At 52.4% G+C, this 17,614-nt stretch overlaps 1 protein-coding gene across 12 annotated transcripts in view; it reads right to left on the bottom strand.

Moving 5' to 3' along the window:
* The window catches only part of LOC116939014 (polyamine-transporting ATPase 13A3), an 88,218-nt gene that overhangs the window by 24,022 nt on the left and 46,582 nt on the right, over positions 1 to 17,614 (bottom strand). For 11 of the 12 annotated variants that reach the window (XM_076061342.1, XM_076061340.1, XM_076061341.1 and 8 more), the window contains 19 exons: positions 17,400 to 17,588; positions 16,954 to 17,015; positions 15,882 to 16,032; positions 15,289 to 15,438; positions 13,441 to 13,458; positions 12,642 to 12,795; positions 12,151 to 12,271; positions 10,892 to 11,016; positions 10,245 to 10,405; positions 9,170 to 9,271; positions 7,761 to 7,840; positions 6,532 to 6,574; positions 5,184 to 5,293; positions 4,597 to 4,693; positions 2,859 to 2,931; positions 2,249 to 2,426; positions 1,901 to 2,073; positions 1,099 to 1,187; positions 155 to 235 (listed from right to left, as the gene is read on the bottom strand). In XM_076061342.1, the coding sequence (XP_075917457.1) occupies positions 155 to 235; positions 1,099 to 1,187; positions 1,901 to 2,073; positions 2,249 to 2,426; positions 2,859 to 2,931; positions 4,597 to 4,693; positions 5,184 to 5,293; positions 6,532 to 6,574; positions 7,761 to 7,840; positions 9,170 to 9,271; positions 10,245 to 10,405; positions 10,892 to 11,016; positions 12,151 to 12,271; positions 12,642 to 12,795; positions 13,441 to 13,458; positions 15,289 to 15,438; positions 15,882 to 16,032; positions 16,954 to 17,015; positions 17,400 to 17,588 (2,157 nt within the window). The remainder of the gene's footprint in view (positions 1 to 154; positions 236 to 1,098; positions 1,188 to 1,900; positions 2,074 to 2,248; positions 2,427 to 2,858; positions 2,932 to 4,596; positions 4,694 to 5,183; positions 5,294 to 6,531; positions 6,575 to 7,760; positions 7,841 to 9,169; positions 9,272 to 10,244; positions 10,406 to 10,891; positions 11,017 to 12,150; positions 12,272 to 12,641; positions 12,796 to 13,440; positions 13,459 to 15,288; positions 15,439 to 15,881; positions 16,033 to 16,953; positions 17,016 to 17,399; positions 17,589 to 17,614) is intronic. The other variant, XM_032946862.2, reaches the window with a different exon arrangement.

Genomic DNA, 17,614 nt, shown 5'->3' with positions numbered 1-17,614 from the left:
GGGGTATGAAGCTGTGCAAGAGTGTGTGTGTGTGTGCATGTGTGTGCATCCAGGTGGAAGTTGCCGGTCTGTGGATATAACTGTGTGTGTGCGTGAATGAGTGCGTGTGTGTGTGTGTGTATGAAGCAGTGTGTATGTATGTATGCTGCTTTACCTCGAGCAATACAGATATCACCAGGTTCGCTGCCACAAAGCCCAACATGTAGCACCGCCACACCATCGGGATGCAAATCAGCTACAAAGACAAAGATCCCCCATATAGCCTTTAACAGACTACACACAAACGACAACATCCCCCCTGCAGCTTTTGACGCTCTTGCGGCGAGTGACACAAACAGGGATTGGAGCGGCCACCGCCATGCTTGGCCGTCCTTTTCTCCTCCCCGGCACCAAGTGCTGATTCAATAGCGAGTGAACCTAAGAGGGGCCCAGGACCAGCGCGGATATCACTCGTCCAACGATGTCAGCCATTGCCGGGAATCGACCCCCGCATCGCCGGGTTCAAAACACAACATACGAACACCACCGCACCACGACAATAGCCGCCATAGGCCACTAAGTGGCGGTGACGTCAGCACGGAGCTTGTGCCAGGTTAGGTTCGCTTTGAGGCCACATGAAGTGTGGAAGGCTCGCTGACGCAAGTTCACCCCTGCACCAGTGTACAAAGACAAAGATCCCTGTATAGCCCCCAACAGTTTTTTTTCGGGGGGAAAGTGCTGTTAGTGAGCAGCACGGATGAAGGCACCAGATAAAACATGCGCACACGAAGGTCCCCATATACGCTTCATTTTTGGGGCAAGTCAGCGAGCACATATGAAGGCCAACACGGTATATAAGGAGGTGGGCTGTGGCCAGCGCTACACCTTTGTCTCCCCCAATGGTGATGTTTACACATCGCAGCAGGTTCTTATTTCCATCCGAGTCGACCTAGAGGAGGCCCAGGACCGGTGAAGATATTCGTCACCACTGTTGGGCGTGAGCGGGAATGGAACTCGGGTCTCGGGGTTCATAGTGCAGTGCGCCGACAACAGCATCACACACGACACGAATGCGCGCACGAACACAGGTGCACGCGCACGCACGCACGCACGAGATACCTCAAAGAAGTCATCCATGCCGGGATATCGGTAGAACATGAGGAAAGTGAGGAACGCCGGGAGAATGATGAGCCCAGCCACAAAGAGACCTGCTCGCACAGGGACACGGAGACACGGTTCGGATCATCGTCAGTGAAGGTAGCTGTGTCCAGGGCTGGGAATCGAACCCAAGTGCAGTGAGCTAATGACTCGCACAAACATGGAGGGGCACAAAGATAAAGATTTCCCAAATAGCCTTTATCAGACTGTTGGGGCAAGTATTGTTAGCAAGCACCTCTGAAGGCCAGTAAGGTATGTATGTTGAACTTCTTTCGTACCCTACATGGCCAACCGTGTTAATCGGAAGTGCGGGGGAAGGACAACAAACTAATTACAAAAAGCACTTCAAGAAATTAGTTTTCAATCGAGATTTAAAAGTGCACAGCTCCAGTGGCTTCCTAATATCGGAGGGAAGAGCGTTCCGTCACGGTGAAGTGTGGAAAGCTCACTGCTGGCAGGAGATCACGTGACAGACCCAGGTGCAATGGGTTGACTGAGATGCAACAGCTGTGTTCCCCACTGTGCTGCATTTCTATCCGACCGGTGCTCCGCTTGTTTTTATGAGCGTTGCTCCTCCGTTCTCTGCTGTTGCTGGAGGGCGACTACCTCCAACCGCCCCGCAGCGTCCTTCACGAGCCTCCGTCACCCAATGCACACAAACACAACACGCGCACACACACGCGCACGTACGCGCGCACACGCACACACACACACACACACGCGCGCACGTATGCGCACATGCACACCGCGTGGGGCCGCGTACGGTTTTTGTAGATGGGCTGCCGGTAGGGCTTCCCCTTGGCGAACACGAAGCACACGATGATGTACTGGAAGGAGGACACGAAGAACAGCGTCGTGTTCTCGGCATTGCGGATGTTGTTTTCGTCGTGCACCCAGTCCGTCGAGTTGAGCGGCGTCTCCTCGCCAGGACACAACCTGGAGGGGGTGGGGGAGTAAAGATGGTCAAGCCAGTACATTGAGCGAGACTCCTTCACAAGTCCGTGTTTGTTGGAGAGTGTGTTCGTGTGCGTGCGTGCGCGCGTGTAGGTTATATGGACAATTGTGTGCGCTTCATCGTGCGCGAGTCATCGTGCGTGCGGGCGGTGCTCACGTGATGTTGGGCGCCCACGGCTGGTACCAGGGCTGCCGCTGCGTGAGCAGGAAGGCGCACACCTGCACGCCGAGGCACGTTAGCGCCTGCGCCGCCACCGACAGCAGCAGGCGCACGGAGAGCAGCGAGCTGGGGGGGCCCATGGCCGTGAGCTGCGGCCAGGCACCGTTCAGGGGGACTGAGGGGGCGGGGGCCAAGAGACAAATACCACTCGCTCATGCGCTTGCTCGCTTGTTCACTTACTCGCTCACTCACTCACTTAAATATAATCTCACCGACTTGCTCCCTCACTCACCTACTCGTTCAACCGCTCGCTCGCCCACTCTTTTTCAGGCACCTCTATATTTCACTCTCCACTAACCCTCTCCAACGATGTTAACTCCGTGAATGTCAATGATGTTGCCGATGGCAATACTAACGATGATAATTATTTTGACTGCGCGATTCCTGATAGTCTTGACGTTAATGATGCTGCTGCTGCTGCTGATACCTGATGGTGATTAGAGTGCTGATTATAGTGTTATTAATGAAGATTATTCTTCCTCCGACAATGATGGTGCTAATGTGATGTTGCTGATAATGACAGTGCTAGGGGGATAGCGATACTCACTCGTGAAGGCCAGAACCAGTATGATCGCCAAGTCAATGAAGAGAAACTGAAAATCACCCAGGTTGCTCAAAATCTGGAAGAAAACAAGAAAAGAGATTGCAAGAATCACGGTTCCATGGCGGGGGACTTCTCTCTGTCGGCGTGAAGATCCTCGCGTCAGAACCTCTGGGTACATCAGCATCCCTGCTCTGAGGTCCTGGAAACGTGGTGGCACGTGTTAAGGGGATGCAATAACAATAATAGTGATCTTCTTTGGTTCTTTCGGTAAAGTCACGTAGAATGAGAATAAAATTATAAATTAATAAAATAACACAATAAAATTCTCACGACGTTTCGGCCACAACACAAGTGGCCTTCATTGTGTTATTTTATTTATTAATTTATTATTTTATTCTCATTCTACATGACTTTACCGAAATAACCAAAAAAGATGAATCCTTGCAGTCACGAAAGCTTTAAATTGAAATAATAGTGATGTGGTTGGCTAGCATGTTCAGATGCCCTCTGTGATGTTTGCAGTTGCGGGCTCAATAAAAAAACAAAAAACAGTATTGAGGTGGTTGGGTGGTTCAGAGGTCAGGGATGCTGAGCCGGCACTGCTAAGAAACCTGGGTTCGAATCCAGCTTTCAGCCACTGCCTGCGAGTAAACTGGGTTTCTCAAGTGTGGTCCACTCACCAATGACTGCATAATAAAAAAGTAAAAACAAAAAAACCCAACTATGACATAAAACGTGCATCCACATTTATTTAGGCAAAATTTCAGATTTGAGAATTTAAAACCCAGTTTGAATGCCATCAGATGAACACTCCTGGGCGGCAGGATGGCTGAAAAATTGCTGCCCTCTACCGCGTGGGTCAGCGGACACCAGAAGGGATCTCAGAGGTAGCTCTGTGGTATCTGCTTCCACGGTCCCTACTCTAACACGGAGGGGGTTGCGATGCTCTGCGAGAGATCCAAACGGATAATTCATCCCATGGCACCGAAAGCACAATCGGGATAAAATTGGAGAAGAAAAAAAATGCAGGACTTTATTTTGCAGCGTTTAAACTGTGCACTAGGTTATATTTCAACATTACATTTGTAATGAGTATTAACAAACAACTGGAAAGTCGAAGAGCGTTTGAACACATACCGGACGTATCACTGCAAAAACTACAATTTCAAAAGTGTCTGTTTACTCGGGGATGGATGCACACTCCACACCCAGCATGCATTCAATCAATCAATGTGAAATTTATAACGAGCCGTGATTCGGCAGAAGCGCGGACGGCGCTGGAGATGAAAAATGGTTTTAGTCTGGACTTAAAAGCACCGATCGTTCCGGTTGAACAGACTTCAACAGGCAGCGTTGCTCGAGGCCATCGGGGCTGATATGAGAACCCTTATTCCGCTGTCTTCATCCTTATGGGTCGATGATGTCGCTCGGGGGGGGGGGGGGGGAGGGGTTGTCTTCGCCCAAAAAACGAGCATTGCGCTTCCCTGAATTTAACCGTCTCTCCCCATGTGACGGCAACAAGTGTTAAAGATAACCCTTCACTATGCCTGTCTTCCAGCCAGTCACGTGCCACCTACCCCCGGCTACACAGCGGCCTAGGAAATATTCCGTGAGAAAGAAATGCAAGGTCGGAGTGCCGTCGTTCCAAAGTGCGCGTGTGACGCGCATCGGCCTCGTGGCGAGAGCAAGCGAGTAAGTGGCGGTCAGGGCACTAATGGCGCTGCTGCGTTGGTGTGCGTACTGAGTAGAGCAGCAGCACGGACAGGTACTGGATGATGCTGTAGAGCGCCATGAACTTGAACACGCAGAACGAGGTGATGAGAGCCGCACGTCCTTCCCTGCGTGCGCGCGCACGCACACACACACACACGCGCGCAAAAACAAAGATCACCCGCACAGTCGACAAAGACCACTGAGGCAAGTGCTGTGAGCGAGCAGTCGCACCAGATATGCATTCAAGGGCGAGTTGACCTTGGGGATTCCCAGATTTGCTGCAGATACCACACGTCATTGACGTTCGCAGACCGAGAATCCAACTCGGGTCGCCGGATCGAAGCACAGTGCAGAAACAATGAAAGTCCCACTTGACCCCGTGTGCATGTCTGTGTGCTTCATGCGTCTCTATCTCTCGTGGCCTGTCCATCCTCTGTATCCTGTGTGCCCCATGTCCCGTGAACCCTATGTCACGTGTTACGGGAGTGTGTGTCATGTGTCCTATAAGCAAGCCGTGTGTGTTCTGCATTACTTTGTATTTCCCGTAGTACCGTGTGTGTATCACGAGCGCCGTGTGTATTGTGTGTGCATCACGAATGGTGCCGGCTATGTTACCGTATGAGCGTGGGGACGCAGGAGATGTTGGGCGTTTTGGAGGTGAACGGGGAAGCGACGGACGCCTCAAGCTCGGAGAGCGAGATCCCAGCATGGGCTCGCTTCAGCGCCTGCAACACAACCGCCGCCGCCAGCACGACACTTACCCCGTGGTCCTGCGCGAGTTGTGGGGAGTGGTGGGCGCGGTGGTGAGCGCACTACGAACCAAGCAACTTTGGTTCGATTCCCGGCCACTGCCAACATCATTGGTGAGCGACTTTGGCCCTCCCTTATGTCAACTGAGCTGTAAATGAGTATCCGGTGCAATGCGAATACATCCGTACTGCAGACACAAAGGCAAGGGGGGGCGTGGTGCTGGCCTACACCGCTGCCTCGTGCGGCATGCCAGCTAACAGCACCTGCCCCAACAGTCTATTAAAAGCAGTACCGCCAATAACACTACATACACAACACCATCCGCAACTGCACTACCAAAGCACTGTGTGATTCCAAGTCGTTTGGTCACTTCAGATTTTCCTCTTACGATTGTTTTATGCTCAATTAGCAGTTTAATGCAGGTTTTGAAAAAAAATATAATAATTGTCTGTATTAATCAAGGTTTTTTTTTTAAGGGTTAGTCAATTGCAGCAATCTAGGATTCATATAGAAGTCTTGTGGATTTTCAACACAATGTCTTGTTACTTGTTGCTGCGGTGGCGAGATGTTAACTACCCCGCCTGGTGTACAAGAGGTTTGTGGGTTCGATCCCGACCCTGACGCCTGTTGTATATTTGGAGTTTGTATGTTCTTCCCGTGGTTGCGTGGATTTTTCTCCGGGTGGTCTGGTTTTTCCCTCCACATTTAGAATCAACGTGCATTTTAGAGCAGTTGTGGTCAGGTCGCTTCTAAAAAAAGAGGTGGATAGCTCAGTGAGCTTTACCTGGTAAAAATTAAAAATAGTTTTAGTTTCTGATAGTATCAGCGAAACATCTGACATCACACTGGCAAGAGCTTGAGAAATCCCAGAGTAGTCACTGACCCTGAGCTCTCACTCTCTCCACAACGTCTCAACTCTGCAGGAACCCTCGTACTTCCGTTCTTATAATGTCTCACGCATTCCGACATTCCCACAAGGTGGCACTTGATGTCAACTCCCAACCGTGATTTGAACTTGTAAAGCTTCTGCCTGCGACCCGCTCAGGCCAAATGTGCATGATTACATACTACGTGTGTGCGTGTGAGAGTACACGCGGAGTGCGTGTGTGTGGGCGAGTACACCCAAAGTATGTGTGTGTGGGTACGCGCGCAGTACGTGTGTGTGTGTGTGAGTACACGTGCTTGATGTGTGTGCGGGTGTGCGTCAACTCACCCCACAGTCGTTCGCTCCGTCACCGCACATCCCCACGCAGTAGCTGTGAAACAGCAGATGGCCACGTCAGCACTTGTACAGAATGAGACGAGAGACGAAGACAGCCCACATAGCTTTCAACAGACTGTTGGGGCAAGTGGTGTTTGTGAGCGCCTATTAAGGCCAGAATGGTGCATAAGGCGCCCGTGTGGCCAGGACCATGCCCGGCCACTTCTTTCTCCCCAGTGCTGATGTTTAAACACCGCACCAGGTACTCATTTAAGGCTGAGGTGACCTAGGGGAGGGTTTAGTTATAAGTCAGCAGTGATGTTAACATTGGCCGGGAATCAAATCAAGCAATGCGGGAATCAAATCAAGGAATGCGGGATTCAGAGTGTGCTAATCACTATGCCACCGCTTCCCACACACACACACACACTGCATATGCAGTGTGTGTGTGTGTCTCACGAGGCACACACAGAATTCTGGAGGCACCACGATTTATTCACAACCGAACAGGGCTACGGGTTAACAATACTCGGGGTTCCTCTGGACCCCCAAAGGGGTCTCTATGTAAACGACCGACGCTCCAAGACCCCCGAAGCAACGCCGCACGGTAAGCTCTTTCCGTCAGACAACCCCGATCGCTCCGCCCCCGTCCCTCTTATCCGAAGGGGCGTGGCCTCGCTCCGCCCCCGGCCACGCCCCTTCCTCGGTCTCTCGAGACGGAACCGGAGCCAGCGTCACGTGTCCTCCGGGCCCCCGTTTCCGGGCCCCCTTCACTCCCCTGAGTTGGCACGTCCCCTATCTCTCTCTGTGACGGGACCCTGCTCCGTAGGGCCAGCTTCTCCGCCACGTCTCCGTCGGCTCCCTCGAAGAGGTACGTGCACCCTCCTTTACCAATTTTAGTTGTAGTCGGCATATACGCCGTAGAGACGCTATTTACACGTCTCTACACATATACACACACATCCATACATATACACACAACACACATATCCTTCCATAGACACAGAACGCACGTGCGTGCAAACACACACAAAACAGGCTGGGTTAATGTAATTGAAGGTGCTCTTTAATAGAGCATCGCTCACGAAAACTTGCATCGTACAACGCTGTACAATTTTTTTACGTGCGCAGTTTTCGGACGTAGCTCAGCGCGCCAACAACTACACTACCATTCCATACACTTGCACACACGCACGCACAGGCATGCACGTACACAAACCCACACAATGTACGTGTCTTACTCCATGCCCTGTAGAACTTCAATCAGCTGTGTTTTCTGGTCTGGAGACATCCGGGCAAAAATGGTTCCACGCAGCACAATCTGCTCACGAGACAGACAGACCCCCCGAATAACCTTAAACACTGTTGGGGCAAGTGATGTAAGCAAACACGTAATGAAGACCGGCACGGCACAAGAGGGGGTGGGTGGCCAACACCAGGCCCGGCCGTCTTTGTCTTCCCAGTGCTGATGTTGATACATCGCACCAGTACAAATTTAAGGCCAAATCGACATAAACGGGGCCCAGGATCGGTTCACATATTTGTCACTGAGTGGGAATTGAACTCGAGTCGCTGGGTTCATAGCACAGTGCACTAATCACTTCGCCGCTCCTCACAAGACGGAACACAGACACATCACACGCAGTCAACAAAATGTGGCCCACACTTAGGTGTGCGAAATGGTACAACATGGTGTGTAGTGTGGCACAATATGTGTAGTATGGTGTGGCATGGTGTGTGGTGTGGCACAACATGTGTGGTATGGCGCAGCATGGTGTGTGGTGTGGTATGGTGTGTGGTGTGGCATGACATGGTGTGTGTTGTGTGGTGGGGCATTGGTGTGGTGTGACGTCGTGTGTGGTCTGGCGTAACATGTGTGGTGTGGCGCGACGTGGTGCGGTGTGCCACGGTGTGTAGTGTGGCGTGAAATGGTGCGTGGCGTGCCACGGTGTGACGTCGTGCGTGGTGTGGCGCGTCATGGCGTATGGCGTGATGCAACACGGTGTTTCGGTGTGATGCAGTGTGCGGTATGGTGCACCGTGACGTGGCGGGTAAAGTTTTAAGATAAAAAAATAATTACTGATCTACCCATAAAAACCACAGTGAGTCCAAGACTCTCAGGAGGGTCCTGCATCAGGTTGCTTGACCAATACCAATTACATTGCCCTTTTCTTTTAGCTATGGGAGGAAACCTGGAGAACCCCGGAGCAAACCCACGCGCTCAGCAGGGGCTCAACATACCAACTCCACACAGAAAGGCCCCCCGAGTCGGAAATCGAACCCAGGTCGCTCTTGCCGCGAGACACAAGCTACCACTGTGCCACCGCGCTTCCCAACGACGTGTGGTACAGTGTGCCGAGCGCGGGGTGGTGAAGAACGATGGTTGGGTGCGGTGCGATGCGGTTTGCTTTGTTGTCGTAAGGTGGAGTGGTGTGGGGTGATTGTGACACAATGCTGTGGGGTGTATCATGTACAACAGTGCAGCGGAGCTGATGCAGTATGACAGTGGCGTGGTGAGGTTTGGTGCGGTATGATACATGGTGCGGTGTGGCATGGTGTGTGGGGGAGTTTGGTGTGGTCTAGTATGGCGTGAGCGTGGGGCGGCATGGTGTAAGAGTGTGCAGTGGTGTGGTGTCTATCAGCTGAGCACCTTGGGCAGGAGGTCCGGAAAGTGGTCAAAGATGATGGCAAACGACTTTCCGCTCATCGCAAAGTGGTATTCATGATTGGAGGACATGTTCACTACGCAGCCCTGTGGAACAAACAAAGACAAAGATGCCCCATATAGCTTTTACCCCAATGTTCGGACAAGTGCTGTTAGCAAGCATCTATGAAGGCCAGCACGTGAGGGCATGGCACACGAGGGAGTGTGTGGTCAGCACCTTTGTCTCCCGATTGGCGATGTTTACACACCGCACCAGGTACTCATTCGAGGCTGAGTTGACCTAGGGGAGGCCCCGAACCAGTTCAGATAATCGTCACTGGTATTGGCGGGAATATAACTGGTGTCGCTGGGTTCGTAGTGCAGCGCGTCGACTGCTAACACACAATCACAAACACAAATGAACAATCACAGACGCCCAAAATTCACGATCACAGACTCACGCATGCACGCACAGTCACAACTGTACGTGCTCACGCAATGCGAAGAAGATCTTTCATCTGGGCTCAGAGACTGTTGGGCGAGGTTTGTTTTTTTTCCACAAAGTTGCTGAGCACAGGCCCAAACCACCAATCGGCCAACAAACAGCACTTTCAAAGTCCTAAGTGTCGACACGTTTCTCGAATTGAGCAAGGTTATTGTAAGAGCTTGGGGAAAAGAGACGAATATGAGGGAATTCCAAATTGGAGCAGTGCAAAGGAAGAAGCAGAAAGGTGAAGTGTCGTGACCTGCGGTGTGATGGCGTTGTTAGTAAGCGCCAACTTGTGGAAATGCACGGTGGTGGTCGGAGTATGGCCACCACGGTGCATTTCCACATGTGTTAAAGGCCGACACGCCCATTGATCTACGTGCACAAATATCTATGCAAGCCCAAACCCACACCCAAGGCTACCGCCAACGTTACCTCCATCAGTGCCGCTCCCATCATTGTATTCCTACTGTTACGCTCGTTCACCCAGGAAAGCCTTGCTGAGTCGGAAGGAGTGCGCTGACATATTTTTGCAGTTGGGGGTTGACGTTGCCACGTGTGGCCGGACACCATTTCTGTCATGGCCACGCCCACCTGTTGCGGCTGCTCGTTGCTGATTGGCCGCTCCGGGTGCCACGTGATGGTTGCCGGGAGACCGTTTCCAGGAGGCGTCGCCTCGGTGACGATGATCTCATCGCTGGCGTTCACCATCCCACAATCCCGTGCGACTGACATAGCCGTCAGGAGGTTGTCGCCTGTGAATACATTGACGGGAAAATGCAGTGGACTGTTTGGGCATGGGTGCGTGCATCTGTGTGTGTATGTGCATGTGTATGTGGTTGTGTTTGTGAGGAGTGGTGGCGTCGCGGTTAGCGTGCTGCGCTATGTACCCAGCGACCCGAGTTCGATTCCCGCTCATGGCCAACATACGTGACGATAATCTGAACCGGTTCTGGGCATCCCCAAGGTCGACTCAGCCTCAAATGAGTACCTGGTGCGGTGTGTAAACATCGCCATTCGGGAGACAAAGGCGGCGGGGCGTGGTGCTGGCCACCCACCCCACATGTACTCTCCCGGCCTTCATAGGTGCTCGCTAACAGCACTGCCCCAACAATGTGTGAAGGCGACACGGGGGATTGTTGTCCATATATGTGTGCGTGCAGCTCCTCTCTTGGGGAGTGGGAGTGTCGTGGTTAGTGCGCTCCCGCGTGTGTGCGTGTCCCCATGTGCCGCTCCGTTACCCGTGACCATGACGGTCCGGATCCGCGCCTCCTTCAGCTGCTGCAGCACGGGCTCCGTCTCGGGCTTCAGTTTGTTCTGCATTACGATGAGACCCAGCATCTGCAGCCCGCTTTCTATCGTGTCACTACGTACAGGCATGCACGCACAAATACATACACACCAGTGACGTGCGGTGAGGTCAATGGCTGGGGAAGCACTGGCTAGTGTCAGAGCCAGATTCACACTGAGGGGCATGGCCTCACTGAGGGGGCGTGGCCTCACTGAGGGGGGGCGTGTTAGACATGTCCCCCTCAGTGAGGCAGATGTGATAGCTGCCTCCCCTGGTGCTATTTCATTGCAGTTTTATGACGAGACCAGCGAGCCTAAATACCTTTATACACATACGTGAAATAAGTTACCTGGAGTATGGAAGGCGAGGACATGAAATGAAGGGGTCTACAAACATTACATTGGTGACATACTGAGATAGTAACAGGCACGCGCTTATTTCCCGCGCTCCATCCAGTTACTGAGGGGTTGCACAATCAGAGGGGAGGCTGAGCTCGTCGCTGCCTCACCTCTCGTCTCTTCCTGTATTTGCAGCGGAGCTTCACAAATTTGGCGATTTTGACTATAAAAATGACTGGAATCGTACAGAAATGACATTTATAACACAGATCAGTTGAAAAATCTTAAAATTTATTTTATTTGATTATTCATTTGTTTTACTTTTAGTAACAGCTATTTTCATTGGAGTATGACAGGTGAGGCTCTAGCTCCCCTGCCTCCCCTGACCGCACGTCCCTGATACACACACATATACACACGGGCATAGGCACCTGCACATGCCGACAAACAATAACAAATACACCAAAAGTAGAGGCTGTTGGGACAAATGCTATTAGTGAACAACGCTGAAGACCCACACAGCAGACAAGGCCATATGTGGCCAACATCACGCCTTTGTCTCCCCAGTGCTGATGTTTACACACCGCACCTGGTACTCGTTTAAAAATGAGTTGACGCCGGAGAGGCCCAGGACCGCCGATGTTGACGACGATGCAAATTACGTCGATTTTGACAATGATGGCTATGTTGACGATGATGGCGAAGTTGATGGCGATGTTTATGTTGATGCCGACGTTGACGATGATGACGCCGAAGATGACGACGATGGCAAGATTGACGACGATGTTGACGATGATAGCGACGTTGTCGATGTTGATGATGATGATGGCGATGTTGACGATGATGGCGATGTTGTCACGGGCTGCGTTACCGGCTCGCCTGCTGCACGCGGTGCCAGTTGAGCTTGTGCGGCAGGGCCCGGTGAGCGAGCGCGATCACGCGGTATCCCTGCCGCGTGTGCTGCTCCAGAACCTCGGCAAAGTCCTTGGGGACTGGGGAGAAGCAGGGGAACAGCAGAGTCGCCGGGACGGCATCCGGGGAGGGAGAGAGCGGCGGTGCAGCGGTCAGCGCACTGTGCTACGTACCCGGCGACCCAAGTAAGATTCCCAATCAAGGCCAAAACGTTGCTGACGATTATCTAAACCGGTCCTGGGCCTCCCTTAGGTCGACTCAGCCTCAAATGAGTACCTGATGCAGTGTGCAAACATCGCCATTAGGGAGACAAAGGCAGCCAAGTGCCATGCCGGCCTTCATAAATGCTCGCTAACAGCACTTGCCCCAAATGCCTGCTCAGGCGATGCGAGGGATTTTTGCCTTTGTACGTGTTTGTCCTGTGCATATACGTGCATGTGCGTGCGCTACCGCTGGCTGGCACGCAGAGCCGCATGATGGTCTCGGGCGCGCCCTTGGAGTACGCGTGCATGCAGCGGGCGCTCAGCGTGCGCGTCACCACGCTCATGCGCTGCAGCTCCGACGAGAACGGGAACTCGCGCACGACGCCGATCTCATAGCCACTCTACTCACCCACGCACACGCAGACACGCGCACACACACACACAGATCTCAAAGCCACTCGCACAGACACGCACACAAACGCGCACACACACACTGATCTTATAGTCACTCGCACAGATACGCGCACACACACACAGACAAGCACACACACCAATCTCATAGCCACTCACATAGACACGCACACATACACAGTAAGGCACACAACCACACAACGATCTCATAGCCGTTTTCCTCGCGCACACGTACAGACAAGCACTCACACAAAGCTATCTCATAGCCGCTCTACTCACACACACAGATACGCGCACACACACACATATAATCTTAATGCCACTACTCACACACACGCAACAAACCGACGCACGCAGACACTGAACTCATAGACAATCTACACACACGCACACCGTTCAGATCTCTCACACACAGAATACCTGTCGACACATATCAACACACACACACAGACCCACACAAATAAGAACAAAGATCCCCCACACATCATTTAGCGCACTGGTGGGGCAAGTGCTTCGCACAGGGAAAAGGTGGATCGTGAGGCAAGAAGGGGCAGGCTCGCGGTATTTATTTTGCGAGTGGGGGGAGTAGGAAGGGCGCCACGGCGCCCGGAGACAACACCGCATACGTCACTCACCGAGATCTCGTACATTTCCTAAAAACACAACGACAAGGAAGCGTTACCATTAAACTAAACTGAACGTTTTATTTTCACCATGTAAGTCCCACTGAGCTAGGCAACGGTTTTTTTTTTGTTTAAAGCGACCTGGCCACAAATTATAGCTCAACAAAGTGGCTGATCATGTACAGCAGCCAAATACTCTAAACGCACGGTGTCGATTCTAAATGTGGAGGGAAAAACCGGCGGACCCGGAGAAAAAAATCCACTCGACTACGATGAGAACACGCAAAATCCAAATATATACAGACGTCAGGTGTGGGACCGAACCCACGACCTCCTGTATACCAGGCGACGTAGTCAACATCTCGCGTCGGACATTGCCCTCGTTCCCTCGCTTTGCACGAGGAATGGATCGTTTATTACCATTCGGTGAAAATTTTCTGCAAATGGCCACCACGTGAGGCGGGCGGAACAAACAACAGCGAACGTACGGAAAAAAACCCATCCGAGACGGACAACGCAAACGAGACAAACGAAGCCCAAAACGAGTGAATGGTGTGGCGAATGTGTTTATGGGGCACCGTCACTCACGCGAAACTGAGAACAAGACACAATCCGTGTGACCTGCATGGCCGTCTGGTGGCGGGTGTATATATTAAAGTGTTTTTAGGCAATCGATTGAGTGTTTTTTTTTTCCCCCTGTGAGAGGATTACCCGGAGAAAACCCACATTTGCGAGGGGGCAACACTCTATTCCATACAGATGCAACAGGTCGAGTCTACAATTGCTGATTCGACTTCTACTGAGGGGCCAGGCTATGTCACCTCCTCGAAGCCCACGGGGAAGGGAGTTTCACAACCATTAACTGAACCAATGAACTATTTATTTATTTGATTTTACCAGGTAAGGCCCACTGAGCTGCATAGCTTTTTTTCAGAAGCGACCTGACCACAAACGATAGCTCAACGAAGAGTCCTCATCATGTGGAAATGTATAGTAGCCAAATACCCTAAACGCATATTTCTAAATCTGGAGGGAAAAGCCAGAGGACCTGGAGAAACCACTTGGGACTGTAATTAAGATGGAATTAATTTGTCCACATTTCTTGATGAGGTAGAAATGCTCATAAAATACCGCGGGGTCGCACGTGCCCTCACAGACGGACTGTTCATCCACGCTAGGACTGCAATGGTGCATTCAGTTTCATGTGCGTGTCAAACCATAAGCTAATCTATATATATATAAAAGTCAAAAATTGTGTGTGTGTTTGGCTTTGTGTGCGGTCGCGCGCTTGTCTCTCCAACGGTGGGGTTTACGTAAAAAAAATAGCCAGGTGCCACCTCGGCCGGCTGGACAATCTAGGCGAGGCCAGAGGCTCTGCACAGGACTATGCCTCACCACGCCACTCTGTCAGGTAAGTACTTTGTGCTATACAGTCAATAAATATTGCTATAGAGTCAGCATGTACTACTGTAGTGATAGCAGGTACCACCACAGTCGGTATGCGCTGCTGTAATCATAGCAGGTACCACCATAGTCAGTACGCACTGATGTTAGATTTTTCTGAGTAGTTTTTAAATATTTTTAAGACCCGGGCAATGCCGGGTACTTCCCGCTAGTTTCATAGAAAAACCAAACGTTCTCAAACTATAAACAATTATCTTCCACGTAACTATACGGCAGTAGTGAAATTTTGTCTTGCGTGGTTGTTTCGCGACGCGAGTGGAACTACCCAAAGCTGGGCGGCCATGGTGGTGGCTCTGTGATAGCCAATACGAATGGCTGCAAATGCCTTTACTCTCGTTATGAATCCCGTGTGACTCGTTCGGCCTTCATTCCCACGCGCAGTGAAACGCTACTCACCACGTCAGGATCCGAGTTGGGATTGGCCGAGTCGGCGTCACACGCCGCTTTCTGATTGGTGGCAACGTTGGGGTTGCAGGCCGGCCGCACCACGGTGGGCATGATGGTGTCAAACTTGGCGTTCTCATCCGAGGTGGCCTCCTCCAGCACCTACAGGGAACAAAGACATCCTCACTATCCACTCACCACATCCTCACCTTGCCAAACACCTCCTCATCCTCACCACTTCCTCCTCAAACTTACCACCACCTCCTCACCACCATACACTTCAACACCATCTACATTCTCACCACACACTGCACTAATCACCCACCTCGCTCATCACTCATCTCACTACCGACCTCCTAACCACCCGGCTCAACGCCACACACCATCTCACCACAGATCTCTTCACCACCCCCTCTCCTCACGAAGCCTCAATACTCGCTCACGGTCACCACCGACCACCACTCGTGAGCGCACACACTGTGCATGCGCGCACCACTCATGCACCACACACACCACAATGCTGCGCAAGCGCGCACGCCATGCACGCACACCACACGCGCGCACACCACACGCGCGCACACCACACACATGCGCCACACACGCACCCATCCCGTGGCGTTGAACATGTTGAGGTCGAGTGGGTCCCCGGTGAGCTGCCCGTCGATGCGGGTGAGCGAGTGGCAGGTGGCCATGGCGGCCAGCAGCGGCGTGTGCACCAGCTCGGGGTGCGACATCTCGGTGCACACGGGAGAGAAGCTGCAAAGACAAAGATCCCAGGATAGCCTTTAACAGACTATTGGAGCAAGTGCTGTTAGGGAGCACCTATGAAGGCCGGAACGGTACACGAGGGGGTGGGTGGCCAGCACCATGCCCGACCGGATTTGTCTCCCTAGCGGTGATATGTATACTGGTGTTGGCCGTGAGCGGGAATTGAACTCGGGTCGCCGTGTTGGTAGCGCAGCGCGCTAACCACGACACTACCGCTCCCCAAAAGAGAGGAGCTGCACACACATTGACGTACACAACGATCCTCCGTGTAGCCTTAACGGACTGTGGGGAAAAGTGCTAATAGCGAGCAACTTTGAAGGCTGGCGCAGGGCCCACGATGGGGTGGTGTGGCCACGTTCACGTCCGGCAACCTTTATCTCCCCCAGTGCTGATGATGAAACACCGCACCAGGTACTCATTTAGGGCCGAGTTGACCCAATGGGAAGCCCAGGACCGGTTCAAATATCAATCAATTACCACCGATGTCAGCTGTGGCCGGGAAAGGAACAAAGGTCGCCAAGTTTGTAATTCAATGCAATAACCACTACACAGTTAATCACACGCACAAGTATGCGCGCATGCACAAACAGAATCACACACAAAAGCACGCGCACACGTACAAATGCACATACGCATTCATATATACAATTATATATATTTACACACTTCTATATTTACGTAGGTAGTCCACACTTACGTACACACACACGCACACACTGTGTCGGAGCACGTGTGCGTGTGCAGCCCGTCAATCCACTGCTGGACGAGGGCCTCCTCCCCAAGCGGTGAAGGCCGTGAGGGTTATTCGACCAGACGTCACCATACTCGTAAGAGAACCTAGTCTCGCCTATTGTTGCTATGATAGTATTGGCACGTGCGTGTTTGCGTTGTGCGTGCGGTCACACGTACACATTGTTTTCCACCGGGATGACGCCCCACATATCCAAACCATCCTCCGTCAGGGTTCCCGTCTGTTAAGCACGCAGGGAACACGGCCACACGCGGGCGCAAACACACACGGATGCACGGAGTGAGCACGCGCGCGAGTGAGTGAGCGTGTCAGTGGGTGAGCAAATGAGTGTGCGACCAAATGTGCGAGTGAGAGCGTCTGTGAGTAAGCGTGCCAACGAGTGAACGTGTGGGCGAGTGGGTGAGTGGGGGAGCGTGTGAGCGAGCGAGTCTGTGAGTGAGTGATCGTGCAAGCGAATGAGTGTGTGAGCATGTGAACGAGCGAGTAAATGAGTGGTGAGTGAGTGAGTGAGTGGGCGATCGATCGAGCAGCAAAGCAAGCGAGCAAGTGAGCGCGAATCACGATGGCCGCGCCCGCGCAAGACCCCCTCCCCACCCTCTCCCACCTTGTCGAAGCAGACGAGGTGCGTGTGCCCCGACACCTGGATGAGGTTGGGGCTCAGGCAGAAGATCCCCGCGCGCTTCAGCCGCTGCTGCGCGTAAACCACGCCTGCCGTGAGCGCGGCAGGCAGCGCCGGCGGCACCGTGATGGTGATGATGTCCAGCGCCTCCACCACAATCTTCGACGCCTTCTCCTGCGGGCGCATGACGCCAGGAGGGC

Source organism: Petromyzon marinus, chromosome 5, assembly GCF_048934315.1.
Source record: "Petromyzon marinus isolate PM22_M1 ecotype Great Lakes invasive population chromosome 5, UKy_Petmar_22M1.pri1.0, whole genome shotgun sequence".
Lineage (NCBI taxonomy): Eukaryota > Metazoa > Chordata > Hyperoartia > Petromyzontiformes > Petromyzontidae > Petromyzon > Petromyzon marinus.
The sequence above is the reverse complement of the archived record's forward strand: the minus strand, read 5'-3'. Positions and strand labels throughout refer to the sequence as shown.